This window comes from Mirounga angustirostris, unplaced genomic scaffold (assembly GCF_029215605.1).
Source record: "Mirounga angustirostris isolate CCGP_5_RB_7025 unplaced genomic scaffold, mMirAng1.0.hap1 SCAF_17, whole genome shotgun sequence".
NCBI lineage: Eukaryota > Metazoa > Chordata > Mammalia > Carnivora > Phocidae > Mirounga > Mirounga angustirostris.
The window spans coordinates 43,235,517-43,254,776 of NW_026991725.1; the positions used below are offsets into that span (position 1 = coordinate 43,235,517).

General features: G+C 63.5%; 1 protein-coding gene across 6 annotated transcripts in view; it reads left to right on the forward strand.

The window, feature by feature from the left end:
• The window catches only part of BAIAP2 (BAR/IMD domain containing adaptor protein 2), a 68,255-nt gene that overhangs the window by 14,122 nt on the left and 34,873 nt on the right, over nt 1–19,260 (forward strand). For all 6 annotated transcript variants that reach the window (XM_045888300.3, XM_064583241.1, XM_045888297.3 and 3 more), the window contains exons 2-3: nt 2,330–2,405; nt 4,968–5,054. In XM_045888300.3, the coding sequence (XP_045744256.1) occupies nt 2,330–2,405; nt 4,968–5,054 (163 nt within the window). The remainder of the gene's footprint in view (nt 1–2,329; nt 2,406–4,967; nt 5,055–19,260) is intronic.

Sequence of the window (19,260 nt, forward strand, 5' to 3'; positions counted from 1 at the left end):
TGAGCTAGGGCAGTGTCCCACACCTGGGCCCAGCCCCCCAGTGAGAAACAGGCTTTATGCTGAAACTCTGTGCACACACACGTGAGCACGTGGTCTCCCCACCTGCAGGCATCGGGGACACGGGGCTAAGGCCCCATCCCACCCTGACTCCGTCACAGAACACACACAGGGGCGCCTGGGGGGCTCCGTCGGTGAAGCGACTGCCTTCGGCTCAGGTCATGATCTCGGGGTCCTGGGATCGAGCCCCGCGTCGGGCTCCCTGTTCGGGGGAGCCTGCTTCTCCCTCTCCCACTGCACCCCCCCCCCCGTTAATGCTCTCTGTTTCTGTCTTTTTCTCTCTCAAGAATAAATAAAAATCTTTAAAAAAGAAAAAGAGAACACGTGAACCCTCAGTGCCCCCGAGGTCTGCAGGCAGCTTGAGCCCCCATAGGCCTTGTGTTCACCCCTGGCTGGTGACCCCCCAAACCTGGCTTCCTACTCAGAATCCTCCCTGTCTGCCTGACCCTGCTGCCTGTTGGGGCATCCCGATTCCAGTTTCCAGGCCCTCCCCGGCTCTGGTGTGTCCAGATTCCTGGGTCCCCAGACCAGCCGCCTGCCTCCCCCTCGGCCCCACGTGCCCCATCTGTCCCCACATCATGGCACCATGTGTATGGGGCACACAGGCCCAGCCCCTTCTCCCAAGGGCGCCACTTCTTAGATCCCAGAGCAGCTCCAACAGGGGGCCCCGCATCTGTTGGCGCCCCCGATGAGAGCCTAACCGAGCAGCCTGAGGGGTCCCTTTGGAATGTCGTTGGACCACATGGCTCTGCTTAGACCCTCCCTCGGCTTCCCATCAGGCCTCGGAGAGCAGGGCCTTCCCCACACAGTCTGTGAGGCGGTGAGGCTGTGGGGCCATGGGCTGACCTGTTCCCTCCTCCTCACCGACCTTTCAGCCTGCATGCTGCCGGCTGTCCCTGGTACACCCAGGGGCTGGGCCCTGGGCCTCTGCCCTGCTGCGGCTGCCCGTGGCCCCACTCCCCTGCTTTCCCGTCTGCGTGAGCCCGAGTCCCACTGTTGTGCTCTCTGCCCGCACGGGGTGCTTACTGCCCACTGTGTGGTGTGGGCGTGGTTTTGCTCTTGGGCTGTCAGCCCCACAGGGATGGGACTGTGGCAGGGTCACTGCTGTGTCCCCTGCATCCCTCAGTGCCGGCCCCGCATGGAGCAGAACTACCTTTGCTGCGTCCAGACAGGAAGGCACACCTGCCCTGTTTCCTTTCCTTGTTCCCCACGTGGTGTGGAGCCTGGTGGGCACCCCTTCGACGAGCCTGGGGCCCAGCCCTGTATGTCAGTAGGTGGGAGCTCCGATGCAGGGCCTCATCCCTTGTAAGCGCGGGTCTCTGTCCCTTTGTGCTAACACCCCAGGGTGGGCGGATGGCAGCACGCAGAGCCCTCCCCACTGGCCGAGGGCAAGGACGGGACAGGAAGGGTGTTACTGGGGCTAGAGCTGGGCACAGATCGGGGCTCGGGGGTGAGGATGCCCAGCCTCGGTTCACAGAGGAGCATCTGGGGCAGGGTCAGGCGGTTTCCCCTCTGGCCGCCTGTTCTCTCTTATCCTCAGGAAAGATCAGACAGACGCCCGTTGTAATTGTGGACTTGCACACATAGGATGTGGCCGAGACGGGTTTTCTTTGAAAGTTCCCGCAGCGTCCTTGATGGCCGGGCTGGCTGTCGGCGGGCCGCGCTTGCTGCCCGGTGGAACTTGCGTTCTGCTGGTGTTCGTGCGCCTGTTTTTACACTTTGTAATTAAAACCCTTATTTGGTCTTGGCGGTGAAAATCTAATTTCTTCCGATGCGCAACTGCAGTCCATTGGGCAAACAGACCCGGCCTGCTGGATTATTCATAGCGTGGTGTTTGCAGATCAGGCTGTGGGTCCCGCTAATCAGAGATGATGTTTGGTAATTGATGTGTTGAGTGAAGACTTCCATGGGAGGGGGCCCTGGGCCGCGCCGTGCGGCTGTGTGTGGCCAGCAGGAGGGTTTTCCTCAGCTGACTCAGCTCCCCAGACGGCACTTCTGAGCGCCGATTATACGGCAAGCACGCGGCACACTCTGTATTCTCTTGTTGGATCCGCAAAGCCCCAACGCGCTGCTCCGTCCTTGTCGCCATCGCACGGAGGCCAAAACCGAGGCTCAGGGGGTCTGCCCGAGAGTGGGGCTGGGGTCTGGACTCCAGAAGCCCGACTGCGGCTTCGTGGTCTCCACCTGTGGATTTTCTCCTCCTGTTGGAACACTCCCAGGGTCCCCAGGCCACCTGGGTCACTCATGCCCTTTCTCTTCTTGCTTTTCTCAGACCATCATGGAGCAGTTCAACCCCAGCCTCCGGAACTTCATTGCCATGGGGAAGAACTATGAGAAAGCTCTGGCAGGTAAGGCCGCGGGGTGGGAGCAACGCCCTCGCAGCAGGCGGCCAGCTCGCGGAGCCAGATTAGAATGGAAGGAGGGAGGGTGTGGGGCCGCACCTCGGAGGCCTGGGAGCCCTGGAATCTGCACCCACTGTTGTCCGCGGCCTTGTCCTGGGGTCTGGGCTCAGTCCGCCCGCAGCACCTAAAGACGGGGGGCATGGATGTCTGTCCTGAGAACCTTCGTCTTGAAGCTGCAGGATGGGGCTTGGGGCTGGGGCCTGCACGGCTCCCTGGCAGGTGCGCGCCCCGCACCTCACGGAGAGCCGGGACTCAGGGCGCTGGGGGCACGGGCTCGTTCAGGGAGGGGACGTGCGTACCAGCAAAGGCTGTGGCCGTGGCCGGGCCCTTCCTTCCCAGCGGGGGCGGCTGAGTCACGCTGCGGTCAGGGACGCCCGGTTCTCGGGGGCCCATGCTGGGCTCCCACCCTTGCCTGTGTCCCTCCAGGGTAGATGTCAGGCTGTCGGTCGAGCTGCGGCGCCCAGCAGGGAGGCTCTGTCTGTAGAGCGTACCCCAGCCTCTGACAGCGGCCCTGGCGTGTCCACGGCCCCATGGGGACTGCTCTGGGTGGGCTTCAGGTTAGAGGCAGCAAGGAGAGGGCGGCGCTGGGCAGTCTCCGTGGTCGCCTGGGGACAGAGCACCCGGCGGAACCGGCCTGTTCCTGGACAGCGGCCCTGCTGGTCTGCAGCTGGAGGTGTCTGGCCACAGCCCGCCCACCTGCCATGTCTCGGGGGCAGGGAGGACATCCGGTCATACGCCAGTCTGCCACGTAGCTCTGCACCACGGCCTTGGCCCTTCCCCCAGGGGGTGCGGCTGCACCCTGACCCTTTTGAGGGAGAGTGGTCTTGATGTCACGCACAGATCCAGCCAAGAGTGTGGGCAGGGCTCCTCTGTTCCTCTGTGTTGGGGTCGATGGCACTGACCAGCAGCCCCTGGCCGTCTCCCTGTTTCCACATGGGTGTGGAGGGGAGGGGCCTTGTGCTGCCTTCTGGTTTGGGGGCGCACACCGCGTTCTGCACCCGCAGGCTCTCCCGAGCTGCCCTCCCTCCACCCTGCCCCTGCCTCGCAGCCCTGCACACAGGGACGCTGCCCCGGGAGCCCACCAGTCCCCCGCAAGAGAGGAGGCACAGCTGCTCCTCAGAAGGTTCTGTCCCTTCCTCAAGCTGAAACCCTGCCTGTAGGGTCTTAAAGATAACGGCAGGTCCCAGGCCATGGTGATGATCTGTGCCTGCCAGGAGCTGAGAGCCAGCTCGGCCTCCGGGCGAACGTCCCCTGTCAGGTCTGCTGCCCCGAAACACTCTGCGAGCAGGACGGGCACCCGGTCTGCAGGCTGGTGGAGAGAAGAGGCAAGAGGACGGGGCCTGGGCCTCGGGTCCTCCGAGCAAAGCCCCTCGCCGTGCCCATGGGGCAGGACCGGGCTCTCATCTCTCCCTGGCTGGGGCTGACTTCTGCGCACCACGCACGTGGGGCTTTGCACGTGGTCCCTCTCTGGACCCGCTGTCCGTAGGACTCTTCTCACCCTCACCTGGCTTCCTCATGGGGGGACGTCACCTCACCCCCAGGCAGTCCTGGCTTCCCCTTTGATGTGAGGCCAGGTTTCCTTCCAGGCCTTTCTACACCCACTGCAGATCCCCGTGAGGCTCTCGGGGGGCTGTGTGTGGAGAATCCGGGCTCTTCTGCTGCCCGTTTTCCCGGACTGGCCTGTGGCACCGAGCCCAGCCGGCCACGTTAGCACCATCCCCTCAGCTGCATTTGGCCTCCCCCATGCCACCCTTGTGCCAGGCTTGGCTTTGATCAGCTTTAAGGAGCCCACCCCTCCTGGCAGCCGACGCAGTCCAGCCGGTGGGGGCGCCGAGGGCGCGCTCCTGGGCATGCGCTTCATCGGAAGCCACCTAAATAAAATGTGATGACGTGCCCAGTTAGACGCCCCGGCCTGGGTTCTGGAGGGAGCGGATCAGATGTTGCTGTCCCGTGGCTGGCCCTGTCCTCCCCCCAAGACTGTAGGGTGGGCGGGCCCCCGCGCAGACGAGGTGTTTGCGGGCTCGCCCAGGGTCAGCGGGCACAGGGCTCTTCCCTGGGTGCCAGGTGCACATCGAGTGCGGCCGCAGTGGCCATGGGGCAGGCCCTTGACGTGGCCTCAGCTTGGAGAGGTGAGGGGCACTGTCTGTCTGCAGCTGGCTGGGGGTCTCTGTGCGCACGGCTTCGTGCTGCCTCCTGCCTGGTGGGGTCTCGTCTCATGTACTTGGTGGGCCCTGCCGCCCCTCACCAGATCCGGGCGCTGGTGACAGCACCCAGCAGTTTGCCTCGAAGAGCCCTGGGCCTGACCGGGCACCACGTTCTTGGAAAGAAAAGCAGCTCTCACAATTGCAATGAGAGAAGGACATCAGCCAGAAACGGGGAGCACTCAGCCCAGGCGGGAGGGCCGTGGAGCACCGTGGGGGGCTGGTATGCACCACGACCCCTGTGTGGGTGCCGAGGGTCTCGTCCGTCCATAGGACGGGCAGTAACCGCCCCTCTCTCCTCTCCCAGGTGTGACCTACGCTGCCAAAGGCTATTTTGACGCTCTCGTGAAGATGGGTGAGCTAGCCAGCGAGAGCCAGGGCTCCAAAGAACTCGGTAAGACCCCGACGCAGCGGAGACCCCAGATGGCCGCCGGGCCCTCACGTATGCCCGGGCGGGGCTGGGGTCCTGGCCTGTGTCTGGTCCTACTTCCACTGGGGATCAGGTTCTCGTCAAACAAGAAGCTTTTCTGAGAGACCGTGACCCTCAGAGCTGGCGAGGGCACCCAGCTGCACGTGAGTGCTGCTCAGAGTGCACGCTGGCGGGTCGGCCCCCCGAGAAGCGCAGCGTGGGGTGAGGACATGGGCGGATCTGCTGGCTGGTGTGGGGCGCCGTGTGGAAGCAGGGCTGAGGTGATGGGGAGCATTCCTGGTATTACAGGGAGACGGGACGCCGACTCCTCGCGCAGGGTGACCTGGTTTTGTGAAAGGACACGCGGCGTGCGTGCGTATCACACGATCAGCTGAGGGAAAGGCCCAGGAGCGTAGCAGGTGGAGCTCTTGGGATGGGTCATTCTCTCTCTGCTTTCGCTGTTTTGCAAATTTTGTACTGTGAGTTCACGTCGCTCCTAAGCCAGGCGCACAGAAGGAAGCGGGTAGGTCTCCCTCGTGTGCCCAGAGGCCCTGGGCATGCCGGCAGCTGTGGGGCACCGGGTGACAGATGCAGCTATGGAGACTTCTGGGGCTGGGGGCAACAGGCTGGGCGGAACGCGTGACCAGGGCCAGACCCTGCACGCAGGCTGGGCTCTGCTTACATGGGTGGCGGGCGGGCTTTCCTCCAGCGTCCCAAAGGCTGTGCTCCTCCCTAGCTCTGGAGGGAAGCCGTCTGGCCTCCACGGTCACCGAGCTGACCTGCCTGCCCCTGGCAGAGGCGGGAGGACGTGGAGGGACTGAGGGGTGCTGAGGGGGTGAGGGGTGCAGGCACGGCCTCTCTGGAGATGTGCAGGACACTCAGGCTTCGGAGGCCTGCACTCCTCTGTGACAAGGGGTGCCTATGGACCAGCCGGCCCTGGGGCTCCGAGGCCACACGTGGGCCTGCCCGGTACTGCTGGGCCTCCTGGCTACAGCTCCTGAGGGCACGGTCTGGGTCCCAACCCCCTCGGAGGGGAGTCGGTGTTGTGCATGACCCGCGTGAGTTTGCACACAGGCTCCTATCTGCGAAAGGGGCATTTTACTGTGGTGGTCAGTCACGTGGCTGCTGTAGGGACCAGGCCCGGTGGTCACACTCACAGAACGGCAAGGGTCTGCCCGCGGGAAAATGCGCGTCTGTGTGGCCCCAGGATGAAGGTGGGTGTGTGCGAAACTGCGGTGAGGTCCCAGGGCTTCCTGGTGGTGCAGTCCAGGGTGCTGCCCTACCGCAGGCCCGGCGAGCGGCTGGGTGGCCTTGTGTCACGGAGCCGGGCAGTGAGACAGGGAGCACGCCGGGGGAGGGACAGCCCCTCATGGCTCCGGGGGCTCGGCCCGGCTCCGGCTGGAATCGGAGCTTCCAGTTTGCTTCTGTGGGTTTTTGGACTCTGTCCTGAGGCTTACGTGGAGCGTGGGGTCCGGCACCCCGTGGAAGTCTCCTTTGTGTCCACAGAGGTGGCAGCGAGGTGCCAGGCCAGCTGAGATCCGTGTCCTCTCACCACGCGCTCTGGCCACAAACGTGGGGCTCCCTTGGTCAGCCAGTTCTCTCGTTCTCTGAGCACCCACAGGTCGGGCCTGCTCTGACACCATCCACCTGGAACAGCGCGTCCCTAGCGAGCCACACTTCTGTTGGACTTGGCTACAAGTCAGGGGTTCCCGTGAGCCCTTCTCAGGTTGGATGATTTGCGAGAACAGCTCGCACCTCTCAGGGGAACGCTTACTTACGTTGACCAGTTTATTCGGAAGGGTACAACAAAGGATACAGTTGAACAGCCAGACAGAAACATAGGGTGGGACCTGGGAGGGTCCCGAGCTCAGGTACTTCTGTCCCCGCAGAGCTGGGGCACCCCCCCCCCAGCAGGTGGGTGTGTTCCCCACCTGGAAGCTCTCTGAACCCCGTGGTTTAGGCATTTTTGTGGAGGCTTCGTCCCGTGGGCACGGTCAGTGCCTCAGTCTCCAGCCCCTCTTGTCCCTGGAGGATGGGGTGTGGCTGAAAGTCCAGCTTCTGGTCGTCGGGGGTCTTCCTAGAGACCAGCCCCATCTGGGAGCCCACCCAGAGTTGCCACATTAGGACGAAAGACCCTCCTATCACTCAGGGGCTCCCGAGGGATTTAGGGGCTGTGTGTCAGGAGCCAGGAGCACAACCCGTGGGGATTTCTTCTGGTGTCAGCCCTGCTCCTGCAGGCAGATCTCTTCTTCTGGTAATGGCTTTAGTGAGACGTGATCCACATGCCGGAAACTCACCTGTTGCAAGTGGACAGTCCGCTGGTTTCCAGCACATTCACAGGCTTGCACAGCCAGCACCAGCGTCTGGTTCCGAAGCTCGACCATCACCCACTCCAGCCCGGGGACCTGGAGCCCAGGGGCCCTTCCTCCAGCCCCCAGCGGCCACTCATCCGCTGTCCCCTTTGTGCCTTTAGTGGCTCTGGACATCAGGCGGTGACCCGTCGTGACCTTGGAGTCTGGCTTCTTTCTGCCCAGGAAGTTAGCGTGTGTTCGCTGGCCTTGGGTGTTGGTGGACTCGTGTGGTGTGTGCCGTTCGCTGATTTTGGCCTGGCTGCTTTTATCTGCAAAATTATCGTGAGAGTCAGCCGCGTCTCTGCGCATGCCAGTGGTCCCTCACGCCTCGGCGCCAAGGGCTTCCCACTGGGTGGGGGCACCGGCTTGTTCTGCCTTCTGCTGAGCGACGTCTGGGCTGTTTCCAGTTGGGTGTTTCCGGATTTGCATCTTGCTCGTGAACCAGCGGCACGCTGAGCATCTTTTCGTGTGCCCGTTTCCCTTCCTTGGCTGGGTGTGTGTTCACATCCTTCTCTTCTCTCGGTGGGGTTTTTGTCCCGTGTTGGAGTTGTAGGAATTCTCCGTGTTCCAGGTAGGAGCGCTCCGTCAGGTGTGCATCTCCCAGACGGTTTCTCCCAGTCTCGTTGGCCTTTCATTTCTGGACCGGTGTTTCTAGAGGAACAAACGTGTTTGATTTTAGCGAAGTCCAATTGATTGATTTTTTCCTTCACGGGTTTTTATCACTATTGTGATCCTGGCTGTGATTTTTATCTTTGCTTTTGTCTCCATTTGCTTTGTTCTCGGTGTGCTCCTGCTGATTCATCCGCAGACCCTTGGACACGGTCCTGGTTAGTCCAGCTGTTTCTTCCCCTTGGGAGCGCGCCCCCCCAGCCCCATCTTACCACTCGCTCGGACCCCTCCCGCCCGCACCCCCCTGGGCACCAGGCGTCCCTTTCCCAGTCCCAGGACTGTGTGCTCTGGGTCCTGTTTCTCCCTCAGTTGGGGGATGCTCGGTGCGTACGTGGGGAAGTACCTGAGCCCTCATCTGCATCTGTGTCTCTACTTGGTGAAAGGCTACGCTGACTTAGAACTGCAGGTGGAGGGCGCCTGGGTGGCTCAGTGGTTAAGCGACTGCCTTTGGCTCAGGTCATGATCCTGGAGTCCCGGGATCGAGTCCCGCATCGGGCTCCCTGCTCGGCGGGGAGTCTGCTTCTCCCTCTGACCCTCCCCCGTCTCATGTACTCGCTCTCTCTCATTCTCTCTCTCTCAAATAAATAAATAAAATCTTAAAAAAAAAAAAAAGAACTGCAGGTGGGATGCGGTCTTGCCTCTGGGTCCTGTGACTCCCAGCGTTGCTCTGTTGCTTTCTTCGATGCAGGGTATTAGTTTAGGGTGAGCGTTTTGTGTTTCTTCTCCTCGAAGCGTTTGAGGTCTTCGTTCTTGGGGTGTTGCAGACCTCCCGACCCCGGGCCTGTGTGTGTGTTGTGGGGAGGGTGCAGGCGGGGCTGGAGATCACAGCATCCCCGAGGGGTGGATAAGGTGTGCGGCCTCCGGGGCCACGGGTGGGTGACCAGGGGTTGCCGTTGAGCTGCAACCCGGGAGCAGAGGACAGGAGCAGGGGACGCACACACAAGTGCAAGGGGGCACAGATGAGGCTGCTGGGGGCTTGGAAGAGGCGGGGCTCTGGGAGGGTGGATTTGTACCTTAGGAGGATGCCCCCGTACGGTCCCCCACAGCGAGTGCACATGCTGGCTGCTGTAGAACGTTCCACAAACACCGTGAATGCCGTGTTTCTCTGTTCTCTCTTCGGCAGTTGGGTTATTCTGAGTGGGTTTTGCCGCTCTGAACGAATACGTCCACAGGACCTTGATGCCGAGCCCTGCCCCACGGTGACTTCCACGGCTGCCCTGCTAGGCCACCTCAGACGTGGCGCCAGGGCTGCCGGGCAGGCGGCCCCGGCGCTCCCTGCTGTCGTCCTGTCGTCCTGTCATCCTCCGGGACGGGAGTGAGTCCGTGGGCTTGTGCCCGGCTTGGGCGGGTTCTGTGAGTCTTGGCTCCACTCTGAGTGACGCTCGGCACAGCCGTGTTCTCTCTTCACGCTCTCGTGCCACGTCTGCGTGGGCAGGACCCCCCCAGGCCACCCTGACCCCTGGGCAGACACTGCAGCTACCAGCCACTTTGGCCAGCCCGGCCCTGGGCTTGGGGAGGCACAAGTCATGCCTCTCAGACCCCAAGAGGCAGTTATTTTCATTTGGTATAATTTGGGGCGTCCGAGGTGCCGACGTACCAGGGGCAGATGATGCCGCCAGAGGCCACCCGCCCTGGGCTGTCCCACACGGTGACCTGCTGAGAGAGGCGAGGTCTTCCGGGCCCGTCTGAGCCTCTTGCCTCTGCTCCCTGCCTTGAGGCCCAGGTGGAAATTTCACATTTGGGATCCTTTGTTCTTGGCTAAGTATGGACAGGTTGGGGTTCGGTGGCACATTTTGGCCACTGTCCCCATGGAACAACGTCATCGGGGTTTTAGGTGTCGAGGTCACCCACTGAGATGCTTCGTCCTGGTCCCTCAGTTCCTTGGTCCCATCAGTCAGCGGGTAGCCAGGGGCATCGGGGCATCGGTATGGGCTCCCCTCCCCTCCCCTCCCTTCAGGCTGGTCAGGACCCCAGCTGAGGAGCCCGTGCGGGTTCCCGGATGATCCTGCATCTTGGGCCCTCGCTGACAGGCTGTTCAGTCCGGCCCGGGGCCCCGTGTGTGTGCATGCGTGCTCTGTGTGGAGAGAACACCGTCCCCCGATGACAGGTGCAGGTTCCTTCATATGTTCCAATCTCAGGAGTTTCCCGTTCTGATTAGTGAGCCGACGAGGCGGCACCATGGCCCCCAGGATGACCGGCCGGTGGGTTTCTCCTGTAGTTCGGCTTTCTGTGGTTGCGGGCTGTGAGGCTCAGCATGCTAACTACAGTGCGGTCACGTGTTCCTGAGGGGCTAAACCTCGTCCCCACGTGGTGACCTTCGTTGTCCCTTTGTTAAGTGTTGAGTTTGGTTTCCTGCTCCTCTTCCCGTGTACGGTCCCCACGGACTTGCTGTTTCTGATCATTTCCTCCCGGCAGACCTTTCCCCCCAGGATGGGAGGGGAGAGCAGTGAGTCCTGCTGTCTGGGAACCAACCAGCCTCGGGGGGGCAAGCGCCCGGGTTGGGGGGCCTGGTCCAGGCACCGGGAAGGAGCCACCAGGCTTTTTGACCAGAGGTTGTTTTCAGAAATGTCATCTTGCCGCCCAGCACAGTGGGGCTTCATCCGCCCTCTGGCTGCTGACATCCTGCCTGGGTCTCCGGTATGGCCCCCCGGGGGCTGGAGGTCAGACACCCTGGCCGCTCCCTTTTGCGTCCTGACCCCTCTGACCCCCCGTTAGGATGACGTGCGCAGACCCTCATCTGACTGCTGTGCAGGACGCCGCACCCCAGCCCGCTCCCCTGCAGAGCCTGGCGTGTGCCTTCCCCGCCCAGAGTGAGGGTCTTGAGCAGCATGCGCCCCTCCGAGATAAACCCCAAAGCCGTGGGAGGGGAGAGGCTTCGGCCGTGTGGTTTCCCACTTCTGAGCGAGAGCCTGGCCCCTGGCCAGCATTTTGTGCTCCCGGAGCCCCTGGCTCCGCCTCTCTCCGTGCGCGGGAGGCGGGCAGCCGCTCTGCCTTTGGCCCCGCTGGTCTCTGTGCCCAGCTCCAGAGCTCGCAGGGATCCCCGCTCGGCTTCACTAGGACCACCCCCCCCCCACCGCCGCCCCGCAGCAAAGACTGTCAGGCCTTCACTTGGATGCCACAGGCCGCTTAGGGAGTGCCGGACGGCCGCGTTCAGAAGCTGCTTGCGGCCTCGAAGCCCCTCCCAGCAGCCACCCACACTTGACCTGGGCAGCTGCCCGAGGCTCTCAGACCTCCACCTTCAGGGCTTTGCTGAGGCTCGCCCCGGTGCCACGCCCCGGTGCCACCTCCCGCCCCGCCACGGGGTACTTACAGAGCCATCCAGCCTCGGATCTGCGCAGACGCGAGCGGCTCTAACGAGGCCCTGCTCTGCTCGGCATCCCCATGGTTTCTGTGCCTGCTCAGGCTCGGTGGCCGGCGGCTCTGGCAATAGGCCTGCCCACAGGGGTCCGGAGCTCCAGGCCAGTCCCTGGCACATGGCCCGAGGAAAGGCACCCCGACCGTGTGCCTGTCCCAGGGCCCTGCACGGGGCTTGGGGGACTCGCCCCATCTGAGAGTGGGTACAGCCCTTCCACCCGCGTCTCTCTCCATCTGAGTCCCTTGGAGGGTGGGCAGGAGGCCCAGTGCTCTGGCCTCTCCCCGATCCGTCCTGACCACGAGTTGTTAGAAATGCCATCAGCCTGATGTGGGAGCACAGCTGTTTCCAGAAGGCTCCCATGGGGGAGTGGGTCAGGTTCTCTTCACCCTAAAGGAGGCTGGTGTTTCCATGGCTCGGTGGAGGCACGTGCTGTCCGAGCACCTGCCTGTGGAGGGCTGAGCCAGGGAGGACTCACCGCGGAGGCCAGGGCTCCTCCAGGCTCTCCGCTACGTTAAGGGTTAAGTGATTGGACATTTCAATTCAGGGAGAAGCAGGAAGAGCAGAGGAGAGAGCCCTGGTGCCGTCTCGTCTGCGTCCCCCTGATGGTACCTCGATTCTCCTCTGTCCCACTGTGTGCACCACAGGCATGTGCAGCCTTGGGTGTGTGTGTCCCCCTGTCCGGGTGTGGAGGGGCTGGCTCCTGGGCCCTCGGTGGCACTGTCGTGCTGTGTCCCCGGCCTTGGCTCCTGGGGGAGTCAGCCGCTGCTCGGGGCCTCCGTGCAGGGGAGGCTGCTGTCGTCTGTGGTGCCCCCAGGTACGGCGCACCGAGCACCCCCCACCCGCTGGACGGGGCCTGCAGCCACCGCCCTGGCTCGTCTCTGCAGGGCCGCTGTGTGCCTGGAGCCGGTGGAGCCCGGGGAGGGAGGGGGAGGTGGGGGCCGGAGTCCCAGTGCACCCGGGCTCCTGGGACGCGTGTGAAGGGCTCTTGGTGCTAGAACCACGCAGACAGAAGAGGACCACGTCGCCCGTCCTTTGGCCTTCCCTGCCTTTGCTGGGAAGCCTTCTGGAGGGTTCCAGAGTTTTCACCAAGGTGGCACTGTTTAAAGAGAAGTTGTGGTGACAGCGAGCGGGACAGAGCCTGCGCTGAGCCTCCGTGTCCCTGCACGTGGCCACGCTCTCGTCCCAGCCCGCCCTGTCCCATCCACGGCCTGCTCCAGTTGCCTCATCTGTATGAACGGCCGTTTTGTTTCTGCCCTCTGCCCTTGAAGTGGCTGCTTGTTTGAGACCCGGGGCATGTGTAGGGCCGCTGTGGACCCTCGCCTGCACCGCCCAGAGCGGCCTGCTGGGCGCAGCCTCGGAGCGGGATGCTTGCGCTGGGAGGCGGCCTGAAACCGGGCCTGCTTTGGTCCCTGAGTCATGGATTAAGGAAGGTGTGGCCGGAACACTGCCCTGCCCTTGGCCGGTCTCCATCTGCGGTTCCCGAGTGAAGAACCAGGCCAGGGTTCCCATGCCGCCCGTGGAGAACCCCCTGCGGGATTTGGGTGCCTCGTCTCAGCCCCGCCCACAGAGCTGGTTTTTCTCAAACTTGGCCTCTGCCTTAGAGGCACGGGTGGCCTGACCGTGGTGTGGCTGGAACGCAGGGGGCCCAGCACAAGGCCCTTGGCAGTGTGACCCCAGGGACCTTGCGACTGTGGCTAGAGGGCCCTGAAGGCAGAGGTGGTTCTGAAAGGCGCTGAGCCTGCCCGCCTGCTCAGGTTCCTGTGATCTCATGAGGCCCAGAGGTGGTCTGGCTGCGTCCCCCCCTCCCATGTCCCTGGCCATGTCTGGCAGAGCCGACCGCACACCTGGCCGAGGAGCTCACACGCGTCCCCGGCTCCCCTTCCAGCACTTCACAGCAGTCAGTCTGATGAGCCACCTGCTGTCGGACCCTGACAGCAGAAACCTGCAATGGGAGCGATTTCACATGCCTGAGGGGCCTGGCTCAGAGCCCCCGTGTCGCCCAGCACCTCGGCCCCATCATGCCTACATCCTGCCTTTACCTCCCCTTCCCGGCAAAGGCCCCCAGCACTGGCCCGTGAGGAAGTGGCTGGGGCAGAAGCAGTCGCTGGACCAGAGATCAGGACCATGTCCTTCTGGGCTTCCTGGGCCATAGGGACCTGTCAGGACTTGACACAGGACAGCTCTTCATGGGCTCTGTCCTCCTGCTCAGCTTTGTGTGGACACTAAGGGTCAAAGCCAGCCTGGGAGCAAGCCTTGCAGTCTTGGGCTGCATTCCCTCGGCCCCGCTTGGCAGCCCAGGCCTCGGGGCTGAGCGCAGAAGGGGCTGGGACGGTCTAGGGGGTCCCTTCTCAGGGGCCCCTGGGCTCAGACGACCAGTTCACCTGCTGGGGGCCTCCAGTGTACCAGCCTGGCCCACCCTGATGAGAGTGTAGGGATGGACTGAGCCTTTGCCAGGAGATGTTAGTAAATGTCTTAATCGGATTCCTGTCTTCTCAGTGGTGGCTTTGGTGAGAGCAGGAAAGGTCTTTCAGCATGTTTTCATGTCCCTTGGTGTCCAAGGGCCTGCTCTGGGGCAGGAATGTCAACAGGGGACAGCAGTCTGTGGCTGGCTCTCATGCTGAGGACAGGCTGGGACTGAGGGGTCTCTTGCCTGGTTACCGGGGTTCCTGCTTGGAAGGGGCAAAGAGGAGCCTTCAGCCATAGTTCTATCTTGAGCCTGCTTCCTGGGGTGACATGGGCTGCCAGGGTCTGTGAGGACCTGGCCCGGGGCCTCTGCTGGCAGCTTGGTCCTGCTCTGACCCGTCCCATGTCCTAGCCACAGAAGCCTCGTGGAGGCCTCGTAAACCCCACCCTGCAGCGGCATGCCTGGGCCAGCCCTGGAGTCCCGGGGCCCAGCGCTCTCCCACGGCGGCCAGTCTGGCCCCGAGACCTTGTCCTGGGACCCCACCACGTCGCCCCCGAGTCGAGGTGCCCCACGGAGTGTGTCTGAGGAGGAGAGCAGCTCCCTGGTTTTCTCCCTCTGGCAGGAGCTGGTTTCCAGGGGGTGGTGGCCCCGGAGCCTCGGAGGCAGTTCTCCACCCTTCCCGGGGTGCCAGCCCCTGGGGGGTGCAGGTCCCTGGAGTCCCTGGAGTTGGCAGAGGGCGGGCATGTCAGGGGCAGTGTGACACCCTGACCGTGGCGTGGCGACCTGGTGTGCAGATGACCGGTTTCCTCCCGGCGGCCTCTGTCCCTGTGTCTTGCAAGAGTTCGGGCAAGTCAGTGCTTGAGAAGCTGCTCTTAGGAGAGCCGACATCCACTTGGACAGGTAACGAGGGAGCACAGTGAGCAGCTTCGTGGAGAGCTGCTGCCACTCACGGAGGAGGGTCCTCGGGGGGGCCTCCTGAGGAGCTGACAGCGGCCCCTCCCCACAGCTGGGGGCACGACCTCTCCTCTGCTCTGCACCAGGGGCTCTGCGTGGCTGCTGGGGGTGTCAGTGCCCTTCGGGCCTTGGGCCTCGCCCTGTCCACTCCGGATGAGGTCCCGGGGGCCTCCTGTGACCCGGTGTCGGGCTTCACCCCCCCAGGTGACCTTGATCCCTGGGGTCTGCTCTGGGGAGAAACATAGAAGAAACCCTGCGCTGTGTTCACACTGCGAGTGTCCTGGCACGTCGTGCCAGGCAGAGTGAAAGACGAGGCTGAGCGGTGGCGAGCCCGCTGGAGACGAGCCCCGGTGTGCGCGTGAGGTGGGGAGAGGCTGTGCGGGGTGCTGTGCCCTCTGCCTCCCCGCAGTGGCTGCATATGCCTCCCTGGGCCCACACCGTGGGGTCCACGGGGAGAAGGTGATGGACTCGGCGCCCCCGCCACGCCCTGTGCCCACCCGTGCGCAGCCATGGGTTCACGCCTCCTGGTCCTCCTGCCTGGGTGGGGGCAGCACCCTTGTCATCCTGGACGGGGGCCTGGGGCCCCCGCCTGTGCCTGTGGGGGCACCTGAGGATTCGGCACCAGGAGGCCTGGGGCAGCTGGGATGCTGAGAGCCCCTCAGACTCGCAGGCGTGGCCGACGCCTGACCTGGAGCAGGGGGGCGTGAGGCTCAACAGCCGGGGGCCGCATGTGCCCAGCGTCACCTCTGCCATGAAGGCCCGGCGCCCGGGCGGTCTCACTACGGTCTCGCTGCGCCTCAGGAGAGCGCCTCGGTGAGCATCGCTGGCTGCTGTCATCGCCATGGCAACGCCGCCATCGATTTTTCTCTTGCCTCCCCCCCCTCCAGCTGCCTTCTGTGAGCCGGAGAAGAACCCGCTTCTCCCAGAGAGGGGCTGGTGGCCGCGGGCCAGAGGGCGGGGTCCCCTTCTGCTGTCTGAGCTCCGTGTCGTATCCTGGGGGTCCTGACGGGGCAGCACCCCCCAGCCCCTCCGCCGTGTTCCCCGTAGGAGAGCACTGTATTTGTGCCTTGTTCGGGTATATGCTAATGAGGTCCCGGAGGCGCCTTCCGCTCTGGAAGCCACCAGAATAACAGAGCGGTATGGATATTTGCCTCAAAAGGCTCCAGAAGGTGCTGTGCTCCCAGCCAAGCGTGAGCAGCTGACCCCTTGGCTCGGAGCCCCTCCTGACATGGCAGACACCAGAGACCTGGGCTTTCGGTGTCCTCGGTGGTCGCTGGTGACCGCAAGGAACACCATGATGTCTGAGTAGCCACGGTGTGTCCCTCCCGCCGGGTCCGTCCAGCTCCAGGAACACCAGGCTGGACGTCAAGTCACCAGAGGGAGGTCAGATACCTTCTCTGTACCCTCCGGCTCTGTCTGGGGCTCTGAGGACTCTCCTGGCGCGTGGCTGTCCCCAGGAGGAGGCAGAGACCGTCAGTGAATCCCACCGGCCCCAGCACGGCACACGCACGCGCACGCAGGCCGTGTTGGGCTCAGCTCTGCTTCTCCAGGGCTGGTGGCCAGATGCCTGGTGGCAGTGCCCAGGCAGGGTTGGGGCTTCCGGCGGGCCCGTGGCTGCCGCGGTCCCCCCTGGACTCTGGGTCCCAGCCCCCCAAGAGCCCCTCTGAATCACAGGATTCCACCGGCCTGACTGGCAAACAACACTCCCTTCTCCCGAGGGCTCCCACCCTGTGGGCTCACCACGGTCCACGCCCTCACCCCCGCCCTGGCCTCAGCCTCCCGCCACTCCTCCAGCGAGGCCCGGGTGGCTCCGGCCTGGCCAGACTGCTCTTGATCAGAGAGTGCACCTCTCTAATCATAACTTGTGGCCCCTAGGTTCTTGGGCTCCCTCCTGCTTCCCACAACCCCTGCTCCCAGTCCCTCCCAGGCCACCCCAGCCCCTGCCTTGAAGAATCCTGGGGGCTGTAACCCCTGGGCCCGGGAGGGCTTCGGCCTTCGAGGGCAGCACCTGCAGCCCGGGGCCCTTCCTGCCTCTGCCATGTGGTCACTTCCAGCGGTACCGGGGCATGGCTGCCCCTGATCTGGCGCACAGTTTAACCCCCGGGAGGGAGGAATGTCGGCCACTTGAGGTTGGGGTGGGGGCCTTGGCAGGTGGCACACATCTCCTCTCAAGCCCCGCTGTGCCAGCCTCCTGTGCCCTGGGAGGGGGCGGTGGGTGTGTGCAGGGCCCTCCCCAGCACCAGTCCCGGCTGCCCCTGGGGCCTGTCTAGGCTGAGAGAGTCTAGCTGTGTTGGGGTGCCAGGCTTGACTCTCCCCTGGCTGCAGGCTAGCAGGTTATGGGATTCAAATGGAGGGCTTATGGCAGCCCCAGGGAGACCCTTAGATGAGATGGGGCCTGACTCGGGTCCCCAGGGACCTGGGCTCACATGTGCAAGGCCTGTACCTCTGGGTGCCCCCCTCCTGGAAGCCGAGTGCTTTCTGTGAGCCCCCAGCGTGGTCTGAGAGCGCTGATCTTCCTGAGTGGCCGGAGGGCCAGGCGCATGGCCTCATCACTCTCCCGTTTGTAGCATTGCTGAAGATAGCCCCTTCCTTGTAGCCTCGGTTCCCCTGGGCTCCCCCCGACACTGCCTTCGTGCGTGGCCCCCCCGTGCACAGCCCCTCTTGTGGGCAGGCGCTTGGGACCCCCTCCCAGGCCTGACTTTGTCACTGGGGATGAGGGGCGTCAAGGGTGGGAGGGAAGGAGCCGCCCGTGGTGCCCCCCATTGACCACAAGTGGTGGTGGACATGCTGCAGGCGCAGGCCTGGCCCCAGGGGTACTGAGCGTCAGCCCCAAGCTGGGGCTTTTCCCGTCTTCTGCGTGTTTCCTGACCCACTTCAACCACCATCATGTTCCTGCTTGCGGGGGGACGGTGTGCGTTGGCGTCAGGGTGGTGCTGTCCCCAGATCCCCTGCTGTCACTGTCACCGCTTCTTGCGGAGGCCAGCGTGTGTCCGGCCCGGTCCCTGGGGCCGGGACTGTGCCATGTGGCTGGCGGGCCCAGCCCCCCTGATCAGGAGGTGCGCCGTCTTACTGATTCAATCACGGCACCAGGTACAGACGTCCGAGCTTAAGCCATGAGAAAATGAGTTCAGCCCAGAGCAGCCCTCCTGGGGCTCCCCCCGCAGGCCCCTGCCCTGTGAGGGTCCGTCACCCCCCGCAGGTCGCCCTCGCTGATGAACACCCTCTGGGCTGTAAGCTGGTCTCTGCCCTGGGGCTTGTTCCCGCTGTGTGTGGCAGTGGGTTCTGGAGGCCCCAGGTTGGGGTTGGACCCTCCCTCCTTGGCCACCGACTCAGGGCTCAGCTAGCCTCTGCCTCAGAGGTCGAGACTGCCTTCCCTGAGGGCCCCCAAAAGTGAAAAACAGAACTAGCCTACGATCCAGGGGTCACGCTACTGGGTGTGCAGCCGGAGAATACAAACACGCTAATTCAAAGGGGTGCGTGCCCCCTGCCGTCTGCAGCGGCACCGTTGACAAGGGCCGAGTTCAGGCAGCGGCCCCAGTGTGCGTCGGCTGGCGAGCGGAGAAGGAAGCGGTCTGTGCACGACGGACTGCTACACAGCCAGCAAAAAGAATGAAATCCTGCCGTTTGCAACAACATGGACGGAGCTGGAGGGTATTACGCGAGTGAAGTACGTCGATCAGAGACAGACAAATACCGTATGATTTCACTTACGTGTGGAGTTTAAGAAACAAAACAAACGAGCAAAGGGGAAAAGAGACAAACCAAGAAACAGACTGCTCACTACGGAGAACACCCTGACGGCTACAGAGGGGAGGTGGGGGGGCAGGTGACGGGGCTTCGGGAGGACGCTTGTCGGGAGGAGCAGCGGCTGACGCCTGGAAGTGTGGAGTCACCATATCGTACCCCCACGTCTAATCTTACACCGGACCTTAACTAACCGGAATGAAAAGAAAGAAACCACCCTCCTGGGCCGCCTCCCCTTGGGGCCTCTGCTTTCTCTCCCTTTCTTGGATCCATCAAGTTTTGCACGTCCCACACTGGGTTGCCTCTGGGCCTGTCAGTGTGGAGGTGATGCTCAGCGGGCCTTCCAGGGGGCACACCCAGCCCCGGCCTCTGGCAGCCGCTTCTCCACACTGAGTTGCTCACCTTCACGGTGGGGTCAGCTCAGGCTGCAGGCCTTTGTGGGAGCCGTCCCCAAGCTGGTGTCCTCAGACCTGTGTGGCCCTGGCAACAGTGTGTTCTTGTGTAAGCCTCAAGGGCTTGCACCCTGGTGAAATGCCATCCCTGCTCCTTGGGGGTTAGGCACTGGCGGGGTGGCCTGGGGGGGCTTTCAGGCAGACCCTGGTCCCTACCCCACCATCACGCGTACAGATGGATCGCTGTCTGGGCGCGAGGGAGCCCCCAGGCCCAGGCCCCTCCCCACCGGTCTTTTCGCCAATCTGCCACATTCCCACTCCC